The 21,576-nt window shown below is 57.4% G+C and overlaps 1 protein-coding gene across 1 annotated transcript; it reads left to right on the top strand.

The window, feature by feature from the left end:
- Positions 1-1,868: 1,868 nt before the first annotated feature.
- Positions 1,869-19,587, top strand: LOC137154363 (trichohyalin-like). Its single transcript, XM_067549949.1, has 13 exons — positions 1,869-1,898; positions 2,108-2,278; positions 2,875-2,979; positions 6,290-6,520; positions 8,285-8,347; positions 8,993-9,088; positions 11,136-11,237; positions 11,992-12,225; positions 15,121-15,252; positions 15,778-15,989; positions 17,461-17,599; positions 18,469-18,552; positions 19,381-19,587. The coding sequence occupies exons 1-13, from the start codon at positions 1,869-1,871 to the stop codon at positions 19,585-19,587; spliced, it is 1,806 nt and encodes a 601-aa protein (XP_067406050.1).
- The last annotated feature ends 1,989 nt before the right edge of the window (positions 19,588-21,576 follow it).

The following is a 21,576-nucleotide window of genomic DNA, read 5'->3' as shown; positions in this document are numbered from 1 at the left end:
CTGCTACGGTAGGGCAGAGGCATGGAAAGCCCTGTGTTTGATTCGCTGTGCAGGACCTGGGCGCTGAAGTGGAGAGGCCGTTGCAGAGGAAATCCTGGCTGCGCAAGGCTGACTTGTCCCTGAGCGACATCCTGGGTCAGAAAAAGGTACTTTCCCAGCAGCCTGGTGTCAGCAATCCCATCCAGCAGAGAGGAGCTGGGGCAGAGACACCACGCTCTACTGCAGACCAGCTGCCTCTCGGGGCTCCTGCTGTGTTTGCACCTGGGACAGCTTCTGGCACTGGGAGAGAGGCCTTGGGACATGTAGGATTTGGAGAAAGCAGCTGGCCAGGACTCGGAAGGGACTTAGGCCTAATATACACTCAAGAGTTTCGCCAATCTAGCTATACTGGTACTGGTTATACTGGTACTAACTAGATCAGCACAGGCACTTTTTTCCGGGTAGACTCATGCCGACGCCAGGGTGTTTGTCAGCACAGCGATGGCATAAAACAAACCTCAGTGACGGAGAAGTGCTGGAGTGCAGATCTGGCCTTACACGGAATCAGTCGTGCCCACCGACCATGGGAATGGGCCCCAGGCAGGGCGATCTCTTTTCCTGTATAATCTAGCCAGGCCTATGGGTAGCTCCCTGGGTGGCAGGGGCAGCCTGGCCTCTCCTTGGGCCTTCGTGGAAGACAGGGGGTGCAACGTGTGTAGAGGAGACAGAGCCGGCCCCTCCCCACAGCACCCACTTGGGCCTGCAGGGAGGATCCATCTGGGAAGAGCAGCACATGTAGGCCCGGACCAAGGCAGGACTCTACAGAGTCATAGGCCCATCCCAAGCGTTTGGATCTGACAGCAAGCGTCCCGTCTGAGCGCTGCCGTCGGCTTGCCAGGGGAAAGGAGAGGTCCGGCCCAGCGCACGTCACTCGTGAGCAGCAGCCGGGTGTGTCGCCGTCTGGGGGAGACCCATCCCGCCTGGACTCTTCTCCCATTCGGCGCCTGGCCCTGTGCAGACGGCAGCCGCAGGCGCGGCCTGTGGCGAGGCGAAGGGGCGTGGGCAGCGGGACGGGGAGATGGACACGTGCCTACACCCAACGCCTTTCCTCCCTTCTGCTCCCAGGGCGCGGTTCAGGAACTGGAGTGGCTGCGTGGGGCCCTGGAGAAGAGCCAGAAGGAGGCAGAGATGCTGGAGTCCCACGTGAAGGAGACTCGGTGCAAAGCAGATGAAGCCAGGTACCTGGGGAGAGGTTGGGCGCCCGGGGGCCTGGGCAGGCCCATGCTGGACGGGGAATGGGGGAGTCGGCTTGCAAACGTGGGCAGGCTCTCACTGAAGCCAATAGCAAAATGCCCGTCGACATGGGTGGGAGCAGGAGCAGGCCCAAGAACTGGTCGCTCCCAGCCAGTGACTGACGCAGGGCACCCTGCCCAGCGGAGGGCCGTGCTGGCAGTGTGCTGGGCCAGTCTGGGGGCCACAGCTGGCTTGCCTGTGTTGGAGCAGAGAGCAGCTGCCCTGTGGCACGCAGAGACCAGATGCCCTATAGGCTAAGCTCCCTCCTGATCCCAGCAGCCCTTGCATGGACCCAGAGGGAACAGTGCATGCCGGGGACAGTTGCGTCTGCAGACTGCACCTCCCTAGACCCTCAGCGGAGTGGCGGTGCAGCGGGCCACCCCTCTGAGAGCGTCGGTCCCTCCTTCCCGCAGGGCGGACCTGCTGCTGCTGGAATACAGACGGGACTCGTGCCTGCGGGAGCTGCCGGCGCTGGAGAAGGAGCTGAGCGCGCTGAGACGGCAGCACTCCACCACGCACAGCGGCCAGCTGGGGGCCTTCCGGGCTGAGGTGAGGGTGGGGATCCAAGGGTGGCTGGGGGGGGGCAGATGGCTCCTATGGGGGATTCCAGGAGCAGCGCCCACATTGCGGGTGGGAGGGGGAACAGGAGGCAAAGGGGAGAAGGGCAGAGAGATGAGGCAGTGGGTGGAGGAGGAAACTGCATTGTCCATTGCAGGGCTAAGGAGATCTGTGTCCTTGCACAGTGGGGAGGCCGTGCTGCTGCGTTTCCACAGGCCCGGAAGCAGCGCTGCGGGACAGAGAGGCCGGGTGATCCCATTCTCTGCTCATTTCCCAGGTCTCCTCGCTGGCGGCCGAGCGGGAGGAGCTGAAGGCCCGCGTGCGGCACCTGGAGGGCAGCTTGTCCTTCCTGGAGCGCCGGGAGCTGGAGCGCCAGCTCGGCTGCTCCAAGGCAGAGCTGTTCTCCGTGCAGCGGGCGGCCAGAGCCAGGATCGAGGAGCTGCAGGAGGTAGGCGAGCACCCCGGCTCCTGGCTCCTGTCTGGTGGGGAGGCTCTGGATGCTGCCTTCCAGACTCCACTGGAAGCAGAAGGCGTCTGCAGAGCAAAGGACCCCCATGTCGGGCTGGGTCCTTCCCCTCTCCGGTGTGCTGTGAAGGAGATCTGGGACATGCCTGTCATTCTCCAGATGCTGTCCGTTTCCTCAGCAGCCGGGAGGGCCTCCTGGTCATATTACTTGCTACTTGTATTGCAGTCACACCTAGCAGCCTCAGTCCTGGCTCAGGGGCCCCGGGCGCTAGGTGCTGCACAGACAAAGCACAGAGACACAGTCCCTGCCCCAAAGAGTTCACCCTCTAAATAGTTCTCTTCTCTCCGGGCCACACGGGAGAGGGTTCCCTTGAAAGCAGTGGCTCGTGGCTGAGATATAACCCAGGGCAGAGCCCAGTGTCTCTTGCATCCTGGGACCTTCTGGTGGGAATGAACCGGACTCTCCTTGCTGTGAGCAGGGGGGGAGCACCCTGTCTGAACGGCAGCTGCGTGACGCCCTCCTGCCTGGCCCTGGGCTAGCCCACACAACGTGAATCGCGTGCCTTCTTTCGGCTGCAGTGCCTGGAGGAAACTCAGAACAAGCTGGAGGAGAGGACGGCAGAGGGGACGGCGCGGCAGGAGGAGACCACGCAACTGAGACTGCAGCTCAGGGACCTGGAGAGGGTGAGGGAAGCCCAGGTTCAGATCAGGTGGTTTCCACGTGGGGAGGAAGGGGAGCAGGAGCCTGGGGCATGGAAGGTGGGAGGTTTGCTTGCTAGGTTTAAAAAACTGTCCCTCTTTGTATCACACACACACACACACACACACACACACACACACACACACACACACACACACACACACACACACACACACACACACACACACACACACACACACACACACACACACACACACACACACACACACACACACACACACACACACACACACACACACACACACACACGAGAACGTGATTGCTGGAGGGAGACAAAGCCCTGCAGCCGAGGTCTGCTGCTATTTCCATATTGTGAAACACACCTGACTAGACAGGGTGTCTCCTGGACCCCGCCTCCCCTCCCAGGGGTCATTGCCCAGACCCCACCTCCCCTCCCACCGGTCACAGCAGCCACAGCCAGTATGCAGTGGAGCCGTGACAGGCAGGTGCTGATGGACCCTTTACTGTCTCTAATGCACCAAGTGATCGATCCTTTATGAAAACCGCTACCCGCATTGTCTCCTTTTGCTCTTTGTCATGTCTCCCCTTCCCCTCCCGCCCCTCTGCTCTGTTCCTCCCTCGCCCCTTCGGCCCCTGCTGCCTGGTCCCCTTCTGCCCCATGCCACACTGCTTGGGTGCCTTGTTCCTGCTCCCCGTCTTTCCTCTCCTGCTGGCTCTGCTCACTGAGTGTGACGCCTGGTGCCCAGGACCTAGCTGTGGCCTCTGGTAGAGGCAGCTGGCTTGGCGCTTCCCCCTTGCAAAGTGGTCCTGAGTGCCTGAGGAATGAGCTGGAAATGTGGGGGAGGAACCAGCGCCGTGCGACCAGGCAGATCTCCAGGTACCCCCGGCAGATGCACCGCGAGGGTTGTGCTGGAGCAGGAGGGGAGCTGCTGCGCTGTGGGATGATCTGGAGGGGCCAATCGTGCCTTGGCATATGCAGAGGGTGAACTTGGCTGTGCTTGGCCTCTTCCACCCCTTAGAATAATAGAATCCTAGAAGATGAGGCATGGAAGGGGCCTCAGGAGGTATCTAATCCAACCCCTGCTCAAAGCAGGACCAACCCCAGCTAAATCATCCCAGCCAGGGCTTTGTCAAGCTGGGCCTTAAAAACCTCTAAAGATGGAGATTCCACCACCTCCCTAGGTAACCCATTCCAGTGCTTCACCACCCTCCTAGTGACAAACTTTTTCCTAATGTCCAACCTAGACCTCCCCAACTGCAACTTGAGACCATTGCTCCTTGTTCTGTCATCTGCCACCACTGAGAACAGCCTAGCTCCATCCTCCCTATGCTCTACCCCTTTCAGGTAGTTAAAGGCTGCTATCAAATCCCCCTCATTCTTCTCTTTTGCAAACTAAACAAGCCCAGTTACCTCAGCCTCTCTTCATAAGTCATGTGCTCCAGCCCCCTAATCATTTTGTTGCCCTCCGCTGGACTCTCTCCAACTTCTCCACATCCTTTCTGTAGTGAGGGGCCCAAAACTGGACACAATTCTCCAAATGCAGCCTCACCAATGCTAAATAGAGGGGAATAATCACTTCCCTCAATCTGCTGGCCATGCTTCTACTAATGCAGTCCAATATGCTATTAGCCTTCTTGGCAACCAGGGCACACTGCTGACTCTCCAGCTTCTTATCCACTCTAACTTCCAAGTCCTTTTCTGCAGAACTGCTGCCTAGCCCGTCGGTCCCCAGTCTGTAGCTGTGCATGGGATTCTTCCATCCTAAGTGCAGGACTCTGCACTTGTCCTTGTTGAACCTCCTCAGATTTCTTTTGGCCCAATCCTCCAATTTGTCTAAGTCACTCTGTATCCTATCCCCACCTTCCAGGGTATCTACCACTCTCCCCAGATTAGTGTCATCTGCAAACTTGCTGAAGGTGCAATCCACCCCATTCTCCAGATAATTAATGAAGAAGTTGAACAAAACCAGTTCTAGCCAACAACACTTGGCTTGTTACCGGCTGCCAGCTAGACATTGAGCTGTTGATCACTACACGTTGAGCCCGATGATCTAGCCAGCTCTCTATCCATCTTATTGTCCATTCATCCAACCCAGACTTCTTTAACTTGCTGATAAGAATACTGTGGGAGATCGTATCAAAAGCTTTGCTAAAGTCAAGGTATATCACATCCACCGCTTTCCCCACATCCGCAGAGCCAGTCATCTCATCATAAAAGGCAACCAGGCTGGTCAGACATGACTTGCCCTTGGTGAATCCATGCTGACTGCTCCTGATCACCTTCCTCTCTTCCAAGTGCCTTAAAATGGATTCCTTGAGGATCTGCTCCATGATTTTTCCAGGGACTGAGGTGAGGCTGACCGGTCTGTAGTTCCCCAGATCCTCCTCCTTCCCTTTTCTGAAGATGGGCACTATATCTGCCTTTTTCCAATCATCTGGGACCTCCCCCAGTTGCCACGAGTTTCAAAGATAATGGCCAATGGCTCTGCAATCATGTCAGCCAATTCCCTCAGCACCCTCGGGTGCACTGCATCCGGCTCCATTGACTTGTGTATGTCCAGTCTTTCTAAATAGCCCTGAACCTGCGCTTTCAGCACTGAGGGCTGCTCACCTCCTTCCCATTCTGTGCTGCCCAGTGAGTGCAGCAGTCTGGGAGCTGACCTTGTCTGGGAAGACACAGGCAAAAAAGCATTGAGTACTTCAGCTTTTTCCACATCCTCTGTCACTGGTTGCCTCCCCCATTCTGTAAGAGGCCCACACTTTCCCTGACCTTCCTCTTGTTGCTAACATACCTGTAGAAACTCTTCTTGTTACCTTGCACGTCCCTTGCCAGCTGCAACTCCAGTTGTGCTTTGGCCTTCCTGATTTCACCCCTGCCTGCTCGAGCAGTATATGTATATTCCTCCCTGGTCAGCTGACCAAACTTCCACTTCGTGTAAGCTTCCTTTTTGTGTTGAAGCTCACTGAAGATTTCTCTGTTAAGCCAAGCTGGACGCCTGCCATATTTGCTCTTCTGCACATTGTGCATATCTGCACATCGGGATGATTTGTTCCTGGGCCCTCAATAAGGTTTCTTTAAAACCAGATCTCCTGGACTCCTTTCCTGCTCGTATTAACCCCCCAGGGGATCCTGCCCATCAGCTCCCTCACACAGCTTTCCTTGTTTGAAGGATGCGCTGACGCCCGGCTCCCCCTGCAGCCTTGTGTTTCTGCAGATGCCAGCAGCCCTGTCAGCCCCTCAGGCATTGGGACAGCAGAGCCCCTTGGTGCCCAGGCCGGTCTGCGATGCTTACACTGGGCTCTCTGTTCCAGAAGCAGAGGGCAGCTCTGAGTGGGCAGATCCAGGACGTCCACACGCAGGAGACGGAGCAGGAGCTGAGACTCTCTGCGCTGGAGAAGCTCCTGTCGGAGAAGGAGCTAGAGCTGGTGAGGCTGCGAGAGGCCGTCTGTGCCCTGACGGCTGAGAAGGAGGTGCAGGAACGCGCTGTGGAGAACCTGAGAGGCGAACACAGCCGGCAGCTGGAGAAGTTGCAGCAGGAGAAGGTACCGGTCCTAAGCAGGCCCAGCCCGAACTGGGCGGGGGGTCTTGCCGTGCGTGAAGGGAAGGTTCCCTGACCCCTTGCTCTTCTCATTCATTTGTTCTTCTCCCCCTGCCGAGCTGAACGGTGTTTATTCAAACACGTGCAGGTCCTGCCCCCCGTCACGGAGGGGAGCTGCTCCGTTTAGGATTTAAGGGAACCCCCGGCAGTCTTTGCACCATGTGTGCGGCCCAGCTCCTCCAGGCCGCTCTGTGTGGCCACAGGCAGGGGAGCTTTGGGGCAGTCTGGGCCATTGGATTGCCCACTGTGTAGTTCCAGTGGCCATTGACCTGGCAGAATGGGGACAGCCTCGGACTTCCTGGCCCTCTGCGGAGATCACCAGCACACAGCTCACCCATCCGCAGTGTTTGGGCCAAAGGGGGGCAGGAGGGTTTGGCTTCAACCTGAGAGAAGTAAATATTAAACTTGTCTTCCTGTCGGTCAGTGTTTACCAGGAGGGGGACAATAAATCTTGATAGTCTCCTTGTCTGTGTGCGTGTTGCTATATACGCTCTCAACAGCAGCATCACGAAACTCCTCTTTAGAGTCACACGTTTATTTTGCAGCCAACATTTTAAAGGGGAGATAAAATGAAGGGCTTGTCTACACCCGAAAGCTAATTCAGAGTAAGAGAGGTGAATTTAAAGCGCAGTAGCTGTTCTGGAATACCTCCATGTGTGGGCAAGCCATAAAAAACCCAGGGGAAAAAACAAACTAGTATTGACTTCTGATAAGTCAGTTGGGAGCAGCTTGGCATTTCCCGCCTGACTGGCTGCTCTGCCAGGATAAAGTAGTTGCATCTCTGGTCTGACTGGCCTAGTCGCTGTTCAATATCTCCAAGGAAATAACGTGCTGATTGCATCACTCGGCGCCTTCCAATCACTCATGGACCAGAATTTTCTTCATCCTTTTAACACTAAGAATGAAAAAAGGGGTCTGGGTAGATCGAACTGTATATACACACGTTTAAGGAGGATGGGACGTGAGATGAGACAGTTGTTTTCTTGGACAGCTCTGGAAATGGCTAAAAGAGGCGTCATGAGATGCTGTTGTTTATTGTCCCAATAATTTCTATATCAAATGTGCCCAGTTCACCAGTCAAATTCTTTTTCTCACTGCCCACCCTGCAACATTAACTGGGAATCTGCCAGTCAAGCCGGGCTCTTTTCTTCTCACACATCATCGCCAGTACTCCAGGTGACTGGTGATGGCCCGGCAAAACACCCGTGTAGCCCCCTATCTTTCAGCTGGGCCCCTGGTGACACCGGGTCAGCCCCAGTGCTTGCAGTGGGTTCACTCAGTGTCGCTGACTGGAACTGGGTAGCTGTTGTACTGATGGCTCACAAGAAAGAAGAGCACTCACTGTCAGAGGGACGCCGGCGCAGAGATCCCTTCTTCTCAGCCTTCACTGAAACCCAGCCACCTCTGGAAGGGACGCAGCTGCTGATGTGCAGGGCACGGCACAGCAGTTTAAAGGCAGGAGGGGAAAGAGAGCCCTAGATCCGGTAAAGGGACAGGACAGGAGCTTGGCTGGGAGGAACGTAATGACCCACAGTGGAGCTTAGCCAGGACGCTGAGGCTGAGGAGTCTTGCCAGCAGCACAGAGCCATGGCTCCGTGGCTGGGCGGTTATGGGGCTCTGGGCATTGGCATGAGGGCACATGGGGGCTGGCTGGGGCTGGGTTGCAGGGTGTGCAGCTTAGCTGGGGTACTGTCTTCTGTGCCCGTAGGAGCTGGAGCTGGCCCGGCAGAGGGAGGAGCTGCAGCGTCAGAAGCAGCGGGAGCTCCAGGAGGTTTGTATTGTACAGCTGCATCCTCACGTGCTGTGTTCCCTCCAGGTGTGTGTGGAGCTGACGTGGTGACTGTCCTCCATACGTTGTAGCTGCAAGGACAGGTGGCTGCCTGGGGCACCCAGGTACCAAGGGCTGCCCCTGCCCCTCTCACCAGTAGCCTCCATGCAGGCCTCCCCCCCCCCCCCCACGTGTCAGCATCTCAGCAGTGTGAGGCACGTGATGTGGCGGATGAGTTCATGCATGTCGGATATCCTACTGGCTTGAAAGGTCTCCTCTCTTCCTCTGACTTGTCCCCCTTTGGCCAGGAGCCCAGCTGGGTTTGCAGGGGGGAGGCGGCACGGTCCAGCAGACAGAGCGTCTGTTTGTGAGCTTGGGCATGTCCCTGCTTTGCTCTGTGCCTCAGTTTCCCCACCTGTGCAGTGGGGCAGGTGATGCATTCTGACCTGGATGGGTGAGAAGAGCTATGTAAGGGTGACGCAGTGGTGTGGTCTGTACATTAAATGCATTGTAAAGTCAAGAAAGCCAATCCTCCATCCAGCTCTGCCTGAGTCCATAGGGCCTTCCCGGCAGAGAGGAAGAGCCTCAAGGGCTACCAGTCTCGTGTGTAAACGCAAAGGCTTCCCATTCTTGTGCCTGTCTGCTCAGTTTGCAGAGAGTTTGAAGCAGGTGGAGGCCGGGGCCCTCCAGGATCAAGTTGCCTCCTTCCAGAAGGAAGTAGAGAATCTCACCAGGGTGATCAAGGTAACCGCTCCCCCAGCTCGGGGCAGACGGGCATGGTTTGAAGGAGGGTGAAATCAGACCAGCTGGATGCGTGGAACAGAGCCATGGATTCCAAGGCCACAATGGACCATTTTGATCAGCTGGCCTGAGATCCCGCAGAACTGAGACCCAGCAATTGCTGGTTTTCTCCAGAGGTGTCTTGGGTTTTGAACAGGCCGGTATCCGGATTTTACTGATTTTTCACCCACATTTTTGGCTTTTTTGGGACCTGGGTATTTTTCACAGGGGAAGTGGACAGAGCCGCTCTGAAGGGCCGGGCTCAGGAGGGGAGCAGAAGGATGCACCCTGTGAATACTGGCCCCCTGCCAGACAGAGCCCCATTCTGACCTGGCCGTCAGCACAGCCCGTCTGTTTCCTCTGCTCAGTAGGGGGCGAGAGGGGCAGGGAACCAGGTCCCAGCAGCCAAGGCTGCCCGTCTGCTGCATTGTGAATATTCCCCCCCTGCCCACTGCCCTTTGGTTTTACCAATTTTCACCCGTTTGTTAGATTTTGGAACAAATGCAGATAAATTCCTGGGAAATTATACACACGCACACACACACACGCACACACACACATGCAGAAAGGGCCTTGTGCATAACATAGGCCAGAGGAAGTCCCCTGGGGAGGGGTCTCGTTCCAGCGCACACTGGGAGAGGTGCCTACATCCCCATCATTTCTGGCCTTCGCTGGCAGGGAAGAGGCCTTTGCCCACGTGCCGCAGCTGCTCTGCAGCCTGGACTTTGCTCCGCTTGTCCATTCCCCTGGCAGCAGGCTGTGGTGCGCCACACACGGGAGTCTGAGCTCCCCAGCGCTGCCCTTCCACCCTGGTAACCCCAATGCTCTGTACCAACCTGGGCGAACAAAGCTTTACCCATGAGGTGGGCAAGTACTACTATCCCCATGCTACAGGGGGGAAACTGAGGCAGGGAGAGGGGAAAGAGACACGCCTGAGTCCAAGGCAGAGCCGGGACTAGAACTCACATGCCTTGTTCTAATGACCAGACAATGCTTCCTCCATGGTGAGGGTCAGCAGCTGGCTGCCCAGGCGGGCGGACATGGCGAGCCGTAATTGAAGGTCAGATGTTTGTAGTGATGGAAGCTGAAGACAGACATACACTGGCCAGGCCAGCTGCATTTCCCATAAACAGTCCTTCCCTGTATAATGGCCAGGGTGCAGGTGGCCAGACCAGTAGCATCAGCGGGGCTGAAGGCAGCGTCGGGACTAGTTACCAGTCTGGGCCGGGATTGAACGCAGGAGCAAGATGGGGCGAAAGGCAAGTCTGCATCGGCAGGAAGCCGGAGTCTTCACTGCTGCTCAGACAGCTCCCTGGGCCAGCTTCAATAGTTTAAATAGTTGGGGTGGCCCAGTCAGGTGGCCCCAGGGTTCTGCCGCTCTGGCCGCTTCGGGTGGGACGCTCTGCAGTGTCTGACCCTCCAGTAATTGGTAGGTGCTGCCTCCCATGGCTCCCAGTGGCGGGGGAGGCGTCCATTGCCCAGGACTCTGCAACCTTGGATTCTAGACCCCCAGCTCCTCACGGGGCAGGTGGAGCCATGGGGCCTGCTGCTCTGCTGGGGAGTTGTGCAGGCCTGGGCGAGGCTGCAGCCAGGGCGTTTGAGAGTAAGGGGGCCTGGCTGTGTCATTGAGGCACTGCTGAGCCGCGGGGAGCGGCGCTGGCCCAGGGGAAGCTCCAGGCGGTGCTGTGAGTGTGACACCGACAGGCACCGTGCCTGCGAAAGCTCCTGTGGAGCCCAGCGCTGGGAGAGCCTGTCCTGCTTTTCTCCCCATGAAGCCACTGCTGAGCTCCGTGGAGGGAGATGGGCCGATGGTCCTGTATCCCCCCAGTTCCTCCCTCCAGCACTGGCCCTGAGGAGTTCAAGGCCCACAGCGGTGTCCAGAATCCCTGGACGAGGGGCGCACAAGGGGTAGGCGGCTCGTGTCCCTCCCACGCCTTCAGCCCACGGAGAGCTGGGCCTGGAGCAGCTTGGGCAGAAAATTCAGCGGCCTTCTCTTTACAATTCTGCCCAGGCCCGAGACGAAGAGAGTCTGCAGCAGCGGGAGGCCTTGCAGCTACAGAAGGAGTCCACCCGGCAGCTGGCCAGAGAGCTGAAGCTGGAAGCCAAGGAGGCGGTACGGTCCGTGACGGCTCCTCGCCAAGGCGACTGATTGGTGCAGGAGGCTGGGGAGGCAATGCGGAGCCTTTCTCCTCCAGGGCACTGACTTCTGGCCAGCTCCCCACACTCATTGCCGTGCAGCTGTCGTGCGGGGACTGTCGGAAATGAGCTGGGTCGGGCCTCTGTGCTGCAGGAATTGCCCTCGTGCGTCGGCAGGTTGCTTAGCAACCTCTCCATCACTGCTAGGGCGGGCTGGCGGTCAGGGTTGAGCCCCAGCCTCGGGGCTTGCCTACATAGGGAGTTATTCTGGAGTAACTCCCTGAATAGCACCAGGTGCGGATGCTCTTATTCCGGAATCAGAGTGCCTTGTTTCGATTGAGTTCACTCCTCTGGCATAAGAGCGTCCACACGTGGAGTTATTCAGGCATTGTTATTCCACTTTAAATTCACACCCTACCTCAGTCTGAATTAACTTCCAAGTTCCCCTAAGCCGGGGTGCCCAACCTACGGCCCGCAGGCTGGACCTGACCCTAAGCAATGAGGAGAGAAGCTTGCATTGCCGCCTGTGCTAAACAGAATCCTTTGCTGTCCCTGCACTGGTATTTCCCGTGTCTCCATCCATGGCTCACTGGCATTGCCTTATGCCTCCTCCTGATCCAGAGCTTCTCAGCCCAGTAGCTCAGGACATGATGGGGCCCCCCAGGAGTGGTTCACTCTGTTCTGCTTCCCTGTGGGGAGCTCACCCAGTTGCCCCCTGTGCGTGCCCCTAGGTTCAGAGTGCTCTGCTTCAAGAGCAAAGGAAGTGGGAAGCTGAGAAGAGGGACGCGCTCCAGAAGCAGCGTGGGACGCTGGAAGAGCAGAGCCAGAGGGCGCATGCTGAGGCCATGGAAAAAGAGAGGAGGATGGTGTCAGTTTTGCAGAATAAAATCCTGGAGCTTCAGAAGGTTGGTGTCTCCACAAACCTTCATCCTCCAATGCAAAGACAGGCTGGCTACAGAAGTGAAGCCAGAGCTGCCAGCTTCTCTCCCCGCTCAAGCCAATGACTGACTGCGTAGCCTGGGGCATGTCACTGCCCCAGCCTTGAGTTCTGAGCTCTCGTGCACTTCTACACTCCCCAGTCCATCTGAGCACCTCACAGTCTTTGGTGCAGACACCCCCACGGAGAAGAACTATTTCCTCTTTGTACAAGGGGGAAACTGCAGATGAGGGAGGTGAAGTGACTTGCCCAAGTCACATAGGAAGTCTGTGGAAGAGCAGGAATTTGAAACCACATCTCTCAGGGTAGCACCCTACCTGCTGGGCCATTCTTTCTCTGCAGTTTCATGCTGCCCCCTAACTTGTGCTAGCTAACTCAGCTGTAAAGGTTTGTTCCAGGACGCAACTGTTTGGTCCTGTTCGTGGTTCACACTAGGGCTCAGCATTGCATGAGCCAGCACCAGCAGCAAACCGTTGTGGAGAGTCTCTAGTTGCATTTTCAGTCATGTGGGTTAATTGATGTTAATTTGCAATCTACACGTGTGACAACACAACCAAAAACCCCGGTCTTGACAGGGACTTTGCCTCAGTTTCCTCGGCTGTAAAATAGGGATAATAATACTTGACCTCCTCTGGGAAGTGCTTTGAGATCTTCCACTGGTTGGTGCTGTCAGTGCAAATTGCTATCATATGTTTAACTGGTAAGCCAATGGTCTTGCTTGCTTCTCCTACTCCCATGGTGCGCTGTGTTTTAGCAAACCTGTGCAGAGCCACGTTGAAGGCAGAAGGTCTGAACCTCTCTTCCCACTGCTTTGTGGCAGAGACTCTGACTTCTAAGACACTTCAGAGCTAGGAAATTAAATGTTCCTCTATCTCTGCAGATCTGGCACAATCGTCTTTTCCAAGGAGCAGTAAAGAGGTGCCATGTTCATGATTCCTTTTGAAAGAGCTTGTAGCATCAAAAACTGGCTAGCAAAATATTCTGCAATTTTCCAGTGGCTCCAGAATTATGGTGCGGTGCTGGCAGAACTCGTGGGCGCAGGATTATTATTGCTAATAATTTTGTGACATACCCAGGGTACAATCCAGACTAATGCGTAGCTGTGTCACCCCCACCCTCCAATCTGCGGTGCCCTTGCACGGCTTCCCTGCTGTAGCCTCCAGCCTGGACTGAAACAGCTGGGAGTGACTTGCTTATTGGAGGCTATGTCTGTGTGTGCTGCAGCCAGCCAGCCACTCCTTGGTTCCCACCAGCCTTGCTTATCCTACAGGGCGATCCCAACACACTCCCAGTCCCAGATTTTTCTCCCAGAAATGTAGGTCCTGGACTGGCCAGCCCTCTCCTGGACAATACACATTCATATAAAGTCCGTATTTCTTTATTAGAAATGATATGCACACTTGGTACCCCACTTGGAGTTTCCCAGACACTCATATTAAACACACGGAGTTAGATCAAACAAGTTTGCTAACGACAAAGAGATCGATTTTAAGTGAATACACATCATACGGCATAAAAGTCAGAAACGGTTACAAGAAAAATAAAGATAAAATGCAACTGGTGCCTAACTTAACAAACCACGTTAAAGTCAAAGCAAAGTTTTTCTCACCACGCACTCTCAACAGCCTTACTGACCAAACGTCTTAGGTTGGGACCCCTTCTCCAGTTCAATGGCTGCTTCCTTTGTCCCTTCTCAGGCAGTGAAGCAATGGACAGAGAGAGCGGGAGGAGGAGGGGTGTCTTGGGGTGCCTGACCCTTCTTTTTATAGTCCCGTTCCCCCTTTGAGAAGCATTTCCAGCTGGGAGTCAGGCAACAGGCAGCCTGTGTGGATAGGAACTCCATGGTGTTTCTTTGCGAAGGGCAAGGCTACACTTAAAACTTACAGCGGCACAGCTGTATCGGTACAGCTGTGCCGCTGTAAAAGCGCTTGTGGGAGAGAACCCACAATGGGAGAGAACCCTTCCGTTGACATAATAAAAACCACCTAACTGATTGGCGGGAGCTATGTGCGTGGGAAAGTGTCTCCTGCCGACATAGTGCTGTCCACACAAGCGCATATGCTGGCAAACTTTTTGTTGCACAGGGGAGTGTTTTTTTCACACCCTGAGTGACAAAGTTTTGCCAGCATAAGTGCTGGTGTAGACAAGGCTGAAGATATAGATTTTTTTGCCCCTGCTCCCTTTCCTGCCCAAGAATGGCCACTTAGCATGTAATGGCCCATCAGCCACATTTACACCTGCCTGAGGTGTCAGTTTGGGTGTTGTCTATGAGGAACTGGTTTGACCACTCCCAGACTTCTCCGGAAAACACACTTTTAATCATAATTTCAGCTTCTAGTGCTAACGTCACATGTAACACTGCTACGTGCATTTTGCCTTGACATTATTGATTAGCAAATATTGAGTTTTCAGATGATTCGTCCCAAGGCATATTTTGTACAAAGATGATGACACCAGCGTGTAGGGTGTGGTCACTGGGGTACAGTCTGTCACAGTGGAGGATTACTTAGTGGTTATATTTGTAAACCGGTTTATAAACATAAACGAGCCCTCTTACACAGACCCTGCTGGAGAGGCCAATAGGGAAGTATTATCAGCCCCATTTTACAGGTGATAAACTGAGGCCTGGGTGGGAAAGTTGAGTGGGGCCCACATCTCAGCTTACCGGACCGTACAGCGCTGGAATCTGCACTGAGCAATGGCCCAGTAGCTGGTTTCTTTGCAGTCGGTCTGTCTCCCAGGTACGAGCTGTGTGTCAGGCTAAGCTGGCCTTCCTGCACTGGACGTGGAATAGGCCTTGTGTGGCCACTGACTCGTGGCAGAGCCAGTGCATTGTAACGGGGCTTGTACCCTGCCCTTAACGTGCGTGTCAGGCTGGAGAAAGGCAGGGGATGTTACAGCAGGCTCCTGACTTGTGCTGCAGATCATTCAGGAGCTGGAGCTCCATGGCCGCTCGCTGCGGCGGGAGAAGCAGGAGGCGCTGGAAGAGCTGCGGGTGCTGCTGCAGGAGGAGAAGACGGAGGCACTTAGGAGGCTGCGTGAGGAGCTGGAGCAGGTGGGGAGTTGGGGATGTTTCGGTTTGCCAGGCCAGCCCCCGATCACAGGGAGTGGGGGAGTGATGAATGCAGGGGCTCAGGGACATGGGGGAGGATTAGCAAGAGAGACCTGACTCCCTTGCTGGTCAGGAGGGAAGCCACTGGCCAAAAGCCTGCCCCCGTTTGACCCAACTTGTTTGAACATGGATCATTCTGTCCTAGCCCAGTGAGTCTGTGTCTGGAGTGTTGTGAATGGATTTCATCCCCTGCTGAGCCATTGGCTGTAATGGGCCCTCCCAGCCGGTAGGAACAGACCGACATTATCTGCACGACAGGAAAGGGATGCTGCATCCACATGTGCCATACAGCTAGCCCTTGGGGCTGTAGCAATCCAGGTGTGCTGCAGTGCGTGGAGCAGAGAGTCCCATGGTCGCGGTAATCCAGGTGTGCTGCAGTGCACGGAGCAGGGAGTCCAGGAAGAACAGAAATTTCCTTCGCAGTGAAATGTTGCTAAATCCTCTCTGGTTTTGTGTCCCTCACCCTAGGAGAGGGCTCGTGAGAGTGACCGGCTGAGAGCAAGGCTGCAGCAGCTGGAGGAGGAGCGGAGCCTCCTGCAGACTGAGCAGAACGAAATGTCCTTCCGGGAGCGGGAGGCACAGTCCCACGCCGAGCAGGCTGAGCGTTGCCTGGCCAGAGAGATTGGCTTGGCATGCCAGCGCCTCCAGGACCTGCTTCCCGGGGGGCTGATGGCACAGGGGTGAGGTCCTTTAACTTCTTGAATGCTGCATGGCTTTTAATGCCTTTGGCGGCCCAAACCCTGTCATCTTGCCCAGTGCTGACCGGTGGGAAGCAGGCTCAGTTACGTTTGTTCTGCTCTTCCTGGGAAGTTCACCTCTGGGCAGGCCAGCCTAGCTTTACGTGGTGGCCCAATGCCCGGGAGTGAATTTCACCCACTGTATCCTGGAAATCATGGTCTTAGGGCTGGATCCATGGCCCCTGCTGAGAACAGCTGGTGTTTCCACTGCCCCTTGGTGGATGCAAGTTTAGTTGCCACCAGGCTTCTGTAGGAGCATTCCCAGCTGTAGCTGAAGTGGAGAGCATGTCCTTAACCAACGCACACACCCCCCCCACCCACTGGCTGCCCTTTTCCTTGGCGGTGTCAACTCCCCACAGTGGGATTACCATCGCCACACTATAATCTCATGGTTTCCTAGGGACCCTCCCCACCCTCGTCTGTCTCCTCTGTTATCTCTTGTCTTATACTTAGGTGGTCCCTGCCCTAAAGAGTCTGCAATCACTTTGCACTGGGTTTGTACAAGCTTTGCACAGTGAGGTCCGGCTCCATTCCTGGGGCTCTCAGGTGTGATCCCAATACAAGTCAGAATCATCACCAGAGAGTCCGGGCTGGGAGGGGAGGGAGGATCTTTTATTGGATCAGCTTCTGCTGGTGAGAGAGACGAGTTCTTTGCCTTTTGCTGAAGCGTCGAAAAGTTGGTCCAGTAAAAGATCTTACCTCACCCACCTTGTCTCTCTAATATCCTGGGACTGACACGGCTACAACAACACGGCCTGCAACAATCACCCAAGGCTGTCTGATGGCGTGAGTCTCTGCCGGGCTTCCCAAGGGTGGTAGGGCCACAAATCCCAGGGCTGGTGCCTCCATCTGCCAATGGGGCTGCTGCAAATAAGCCACTGTACCACGAGCAGATGCCAGGTAGCTACATCTGGCCGGCGAGCTGGGAGGACAGCACTGTATGGATGGCTGGCTCGGGCGTGCGTCCCCATGGTATCTGAGCGCCTCGCCCTCTTTAATGGACTTATCCTCACAGCCTTCCTGTGTACGAAAGCGGTTCTGTTACCCTCATTGTACAGAGTGGGAACTGAGACACAGAGATGCTGGCCAAGGTCCGGGGCAGCCCAGGGCTTGAACGTGGATCTCCCCTAGGAAAGTTAATCTGACAGAGCCATTCCGAGCAGGCTTTCCCCTGCGTGAGCACAGCTGTGAGTGCAGCACGTACTGACACAGGCTGGACTTTGTTCCCCTCTAGGATCTAGTCCAGGTATAGAGATGAATGAGGCTCCAGCAACCTCTGAGTCCTTTAGCTCAGGCAGTAGAAACGTACGCTTTGAGAGCCCAGGTTCAGGCCCCCCTGCTGATCTGTGGAGGCGCGTGCGGGTTACACGTGCGTTCTGGGTTCTTGTCCCAAACTGCTGCTTGTTTCCTCCAGGAGCCCATCTCCCCTCTCTACCAGCCATGCGCTCCAGCTCCTGCATGGAGTGAGCGAGGAAACCCAGCGCTACCTCGGAGCCTTGCAGCAGGAGGTGGAGGCTCAGAAACGCACCGCGCTTCGCCTCCAGGAGGAGAAGGTGAATCTAGAGAACTGTGGGGGGTGAGAACGTTTCGTTTCCCACAGAGCCATGGTGGGGCTTTTAAAGGGGCTGGGCGGTTTGTGGCCCCGGGTGGTTATGCTGGCTAGGGGAAGGGTCCTCGCGCTTCAGGGCAGAAGATGCTCGCCACACAGGCAGGAGGAGCAGCACAACTGGACAGATGCATTGTGGGCTTTTCCTTTGCTGAAGCATCAGGCAGTGCCTGATGCAGGATGTGGGTCTAGATGGCACCGTGGCCTGACTCCAGGGTGATGGACCCTGAGTCTCGCTTGTCTATTTAGTATGTAAGCGCCTCGGGGCAGGGGCTGTCTTACTCTGTGTTGGGGCAGGGCTGCGATCTCAGCTGGAGTGTCTAGGGGCTGCTGGAGTAACAGAAAGCCAGCAGTGCCCCTGGGGTTACTGCCAGCCTGGGCCACCAGCACCTGTTGGCCTCATGCCCTGGGCCCTGCATCTCTGGCAAGCCGTGACCAGCACTGTGGTGGGGGCAGCAGCTGTGCTGAAATCCAGACTCAGAGGTCTCCATGGAGTTGAACGTGCCGTGTGCTTGGCACCGCATCCCCGTGCCGTACGGATTGCAACGTCCGTCCGTCCCCTCCCTAAGTGCTCCATGTGACACAGACGAGCTCCAGTGTCTGGTGTCACCGCCGGGACCGGCCCTTGAGCAGAATGCCCCCCGCGCACCCCAGCCCTGGCTTCTCGTGCTGACCAGATGGCTGCCAGCAGGAAAGGGAGGGGAGGAGAGAAGCCATTAATGGCACCTTTGTGGCCAGCCGCAGCACCCTCGGGCAGCAGGCGGCCAGCAAGGGTGTGACTTCACCCTCACAGCAGCGAGTCCCTTCCCCCTGCAGGAGTGGGAGCTGAGGCAGCAGCGAGAGCAGCTTCACATGGAGAGCAAGGAAGCCCTGGAGGTCCTGAAGGAGCAGCTGATCCAAGTATGTCTCTCTCTGACCCTGGCAGGCCCTGCCCTGCGGGCGGGCGCTTCTCCCATTCCCCCGTCTGGTGAGGCTGAGCTGTGCCCAGCACTCGTCAGCCTGGCCTCCCGCTAGCGCGCAGCAGGGCTTGTTCCCGGTGCGTCACACCACCAGCAGAGATGGTGCGCCTGGGCCGGGTCGCACAGCAGGCCATTGCCTGGCCCTTTCGTCGCTGGAGACCTGGGGCTCACGTCCCTGACCCTGCAGCTTCCAGACGGGGAGGAAGGGCGTGGACCCTAAGTGGCCTCCGCTCCTGACTCATACCCTTGCCACCAGGGAGGGTAAGGTGAGCCAGCCACCTTCCTTCCCCCCCCCGGATCTCTGCAGCCAACTGGGTTGCATCTCCCCACCTGTGAGGACAGTTGTTCTGGTGCCCTGTGCCTGAGACGGGCTCTGTTTCCCAGCCCAAAGGCTGGAGTGTATTTACACAGGGCCGGTCCAGTCAGGTTCCTCACTGTGCTGGGTCGGGGTGGAGGGGGGTCACTTGCACCCCCCTGTTCATGGGCTGCCAGGTTCCCAGCTTCCAGCCCATGTTCCATCCGCCAGGCCAGGCCTCCCCGCTTTGGATTGAAGGCGTCTCCGACTGAGCGAAGTGAGCCTGGATTTGAACCACCCTCCTCAAACTTTGAGCTCCAGCTCCTGCCACTGCCGCTACCCGGGTCTAGCTTCTTTCATGAGTCAGAGACACGATGAGCCCCCCACCCACCAGTTCCTCTGGCCCCCGGGGTTGGGTGGGGGACGGGCACGTGAGGCTGGGGGCCAGCTGTGCCAACCGGCCTCATCCCGCAGGAACACCTCCAGGAGATTGCCAGCCTGCAGCGCCGCCAGCTGACGGAGGCCAGGGGCGGGGAGCAGCCGAGGCTGCGCCAACAGCTGCGGGAGAAGGCCAGCGAGCTGCAGGCCGTCCAGAGCGGCGTGGCCCACTGGAAAAGCCAGACCGCCGGCGAGCTGGCCCGCCAGTTTGAGGAGGAGCTGAATGCGGAGCTGGAGACGTGAGTGAATGGCTGGGCTCGCTGGGGCTTTAAAGCGCAGGGCCCAAGCCTGTGTCACCAGCTTCCTCGAGCAAACCCAGAAGTGGAGGGCGGCAGCGTGTCCCCAGTGCTCTGGGCTAAGGGGGCAGGAGAGCTGAGCCCTGTTCCCGAGCTGCTGTATGCCCCCCGGCAAATCCCCGCCACCCCTTGGACATGTGGGCGCCCAGAGTGACGCCCTGCAGGGAAAGTGCCGCTTCTGCAGGGGGCCTGACGGGCGGTGCCCGCACTTCACCACAGCTGGGCCCAGCTCCACTGCAACGGGGGGGAGGGGGGGAAGTCAACTCGCCCCCTTGGCTGAGCACCTTGGGGCTGGGCTGAGTGTTCACAAATCAGTGCAAGTGGGCATCAAGCTAGTCACCCCTCCGCCCGGCTGGGCAGTTGCCGCAGACCAGTGCCGGACTGGGGAGGGCTCTGGGGGCTCACACTGCGGTCCGGGGCCCCTTAGGACAGGTGTGGGGTTGGCCTGCCTGCCCCGCTGGAGCCGGTGGAGGGTTCCCGTTGACTTCAGCGGGAGCTGAGTTAGGTCACGTCTGAAAATCCCCCCAGCTGGTAAATCAGGAGGAGACGGTGGGTGGCTGGGGCCTGCCTCCGGGCGGCAGAGTGCCAGAGACAGGTGAAGTGCAGCCAGTGCCCGGAGCTGCTCTGCTCCCCTGATCCTGGACTGGAGACTGAGTGAGGCCCGTGCTAGCTGGCACTGCTGGCACTGCTGGGCGTCACGGAAACCCTGCTCCGGACAGCCTGTGATGCTGCAGCTGAGCTGCCCGGTGGGCGGTGGCTGGGGCAGCACGAGGCGCTGGGGGAGGCATTTCATCCCATGCAGGCTCAGACTGTCTGCCGACGTGAGTTCCAGTCCAGTGATGGGGACGCCTGCTCACTGGGCCCGGGGCTGAGCCCCTTCAAATTCAGTTCACTCCAGCCTCTGACCAGCCACCTGGTGGTGACGGTTTTTGGTCACTACCATCCTGGCCCAGGCTGACCTCAGTGAGCACAAGGTATCCCCAGCCCTGCCGCCCAAGCCAGCTAGCCGCCCTCATTGGCGTGGTCCTGGGATCACACCCGCCCCTGGAGGCCACGTGCCGCTGGCTTTCCCCTGCGCGTCTGGCCAGTGAAGCGGCGGCATGGGTCCCCGCAGAGATCACTAAGCAATACACCTGCCTGGCTGCAGATGGGATCCTGCTGCTATCAGCGCTGGCTGGTCGATCCCTGAGTTGGATGGAGGATGAGCTGGGAGGCATCAAAGCCAGTTGAGGGTTTGTCCCACTCTGGTGCACTCACCAATTGAATCCCAGGGTTAACCCTTCGAGCCCTGGCAGGCTTCTGGAGCATGGTTCCTGGAAGCTGACAGGGTCAGCGCCCTCTGCTTTGGGCCGGCTTTACGCCGGTGTAAGGGGTGGGATCCGGCAGAGGATCAGGCCACGGGGAGGTGGCTGGGGAGGGTGCGTCACAGCGGGGACTTGAGACAAGATGGGGAGATTCCACCCCCAGGCTCCATGCTGTCCCAAGCCCTCCTGGCGCCCCTTGTGACCCCGTCCCCCCACCCCCAGTCAGCTGAGAGCCAGGCGCTGGAACTGGCTTGGGCAGCGTTAGCTTTTCATCCACGGATGCTCGTCTCGGCGTCACTGAACGTCTCGGCGTCACTGGCTAAGCTGAGTCCTCAGGGGTGGCTGGTCCTGCGAGGAATTCTGCTTGGCATGCGCAACGTATGGGCTGGGGCTGGATCCGGCTGGGCCATTTGGGGCCCCGTCACAGAATCGGGGGCAGTGGGGGGGCGGGTTGGTTTTGCCATTCAGAGGGATCAGGCCCTTGCTCCCAGCTTCCTCAGCAGTCATGTGTCTGGCGGGGGCATGGAGGGCGCATCCACCGCTCTCCGCTGCCCTCCCTGTGTCTCAGGGCAGCACGGCCGCCTCCCATCACTGCTCACCGTTTCCCCTACCCCGCGTTCATCGCAGCTCCC

This window comes from Emydura macquarii, unplaced genomic scaffold, assembly GCF_026122565.2.
Source record: "Emydura macquarii macquarii isolate MOO-44397 ecotype Brisbane River unplaced genomic scaffold, CSIRO-AGI_Emac_v2 contig_1254, whole genome shotgun sequence".
Taxonomy (NCBI): domain Eukaryota; kingdom Metazoa; phylum Chordata; order Testudines; family Chelidae; genus Emydura; species Emydura macquarii.
This window is presented reverse-complemented; position numbering and strand designations above follow the sequence as displayed.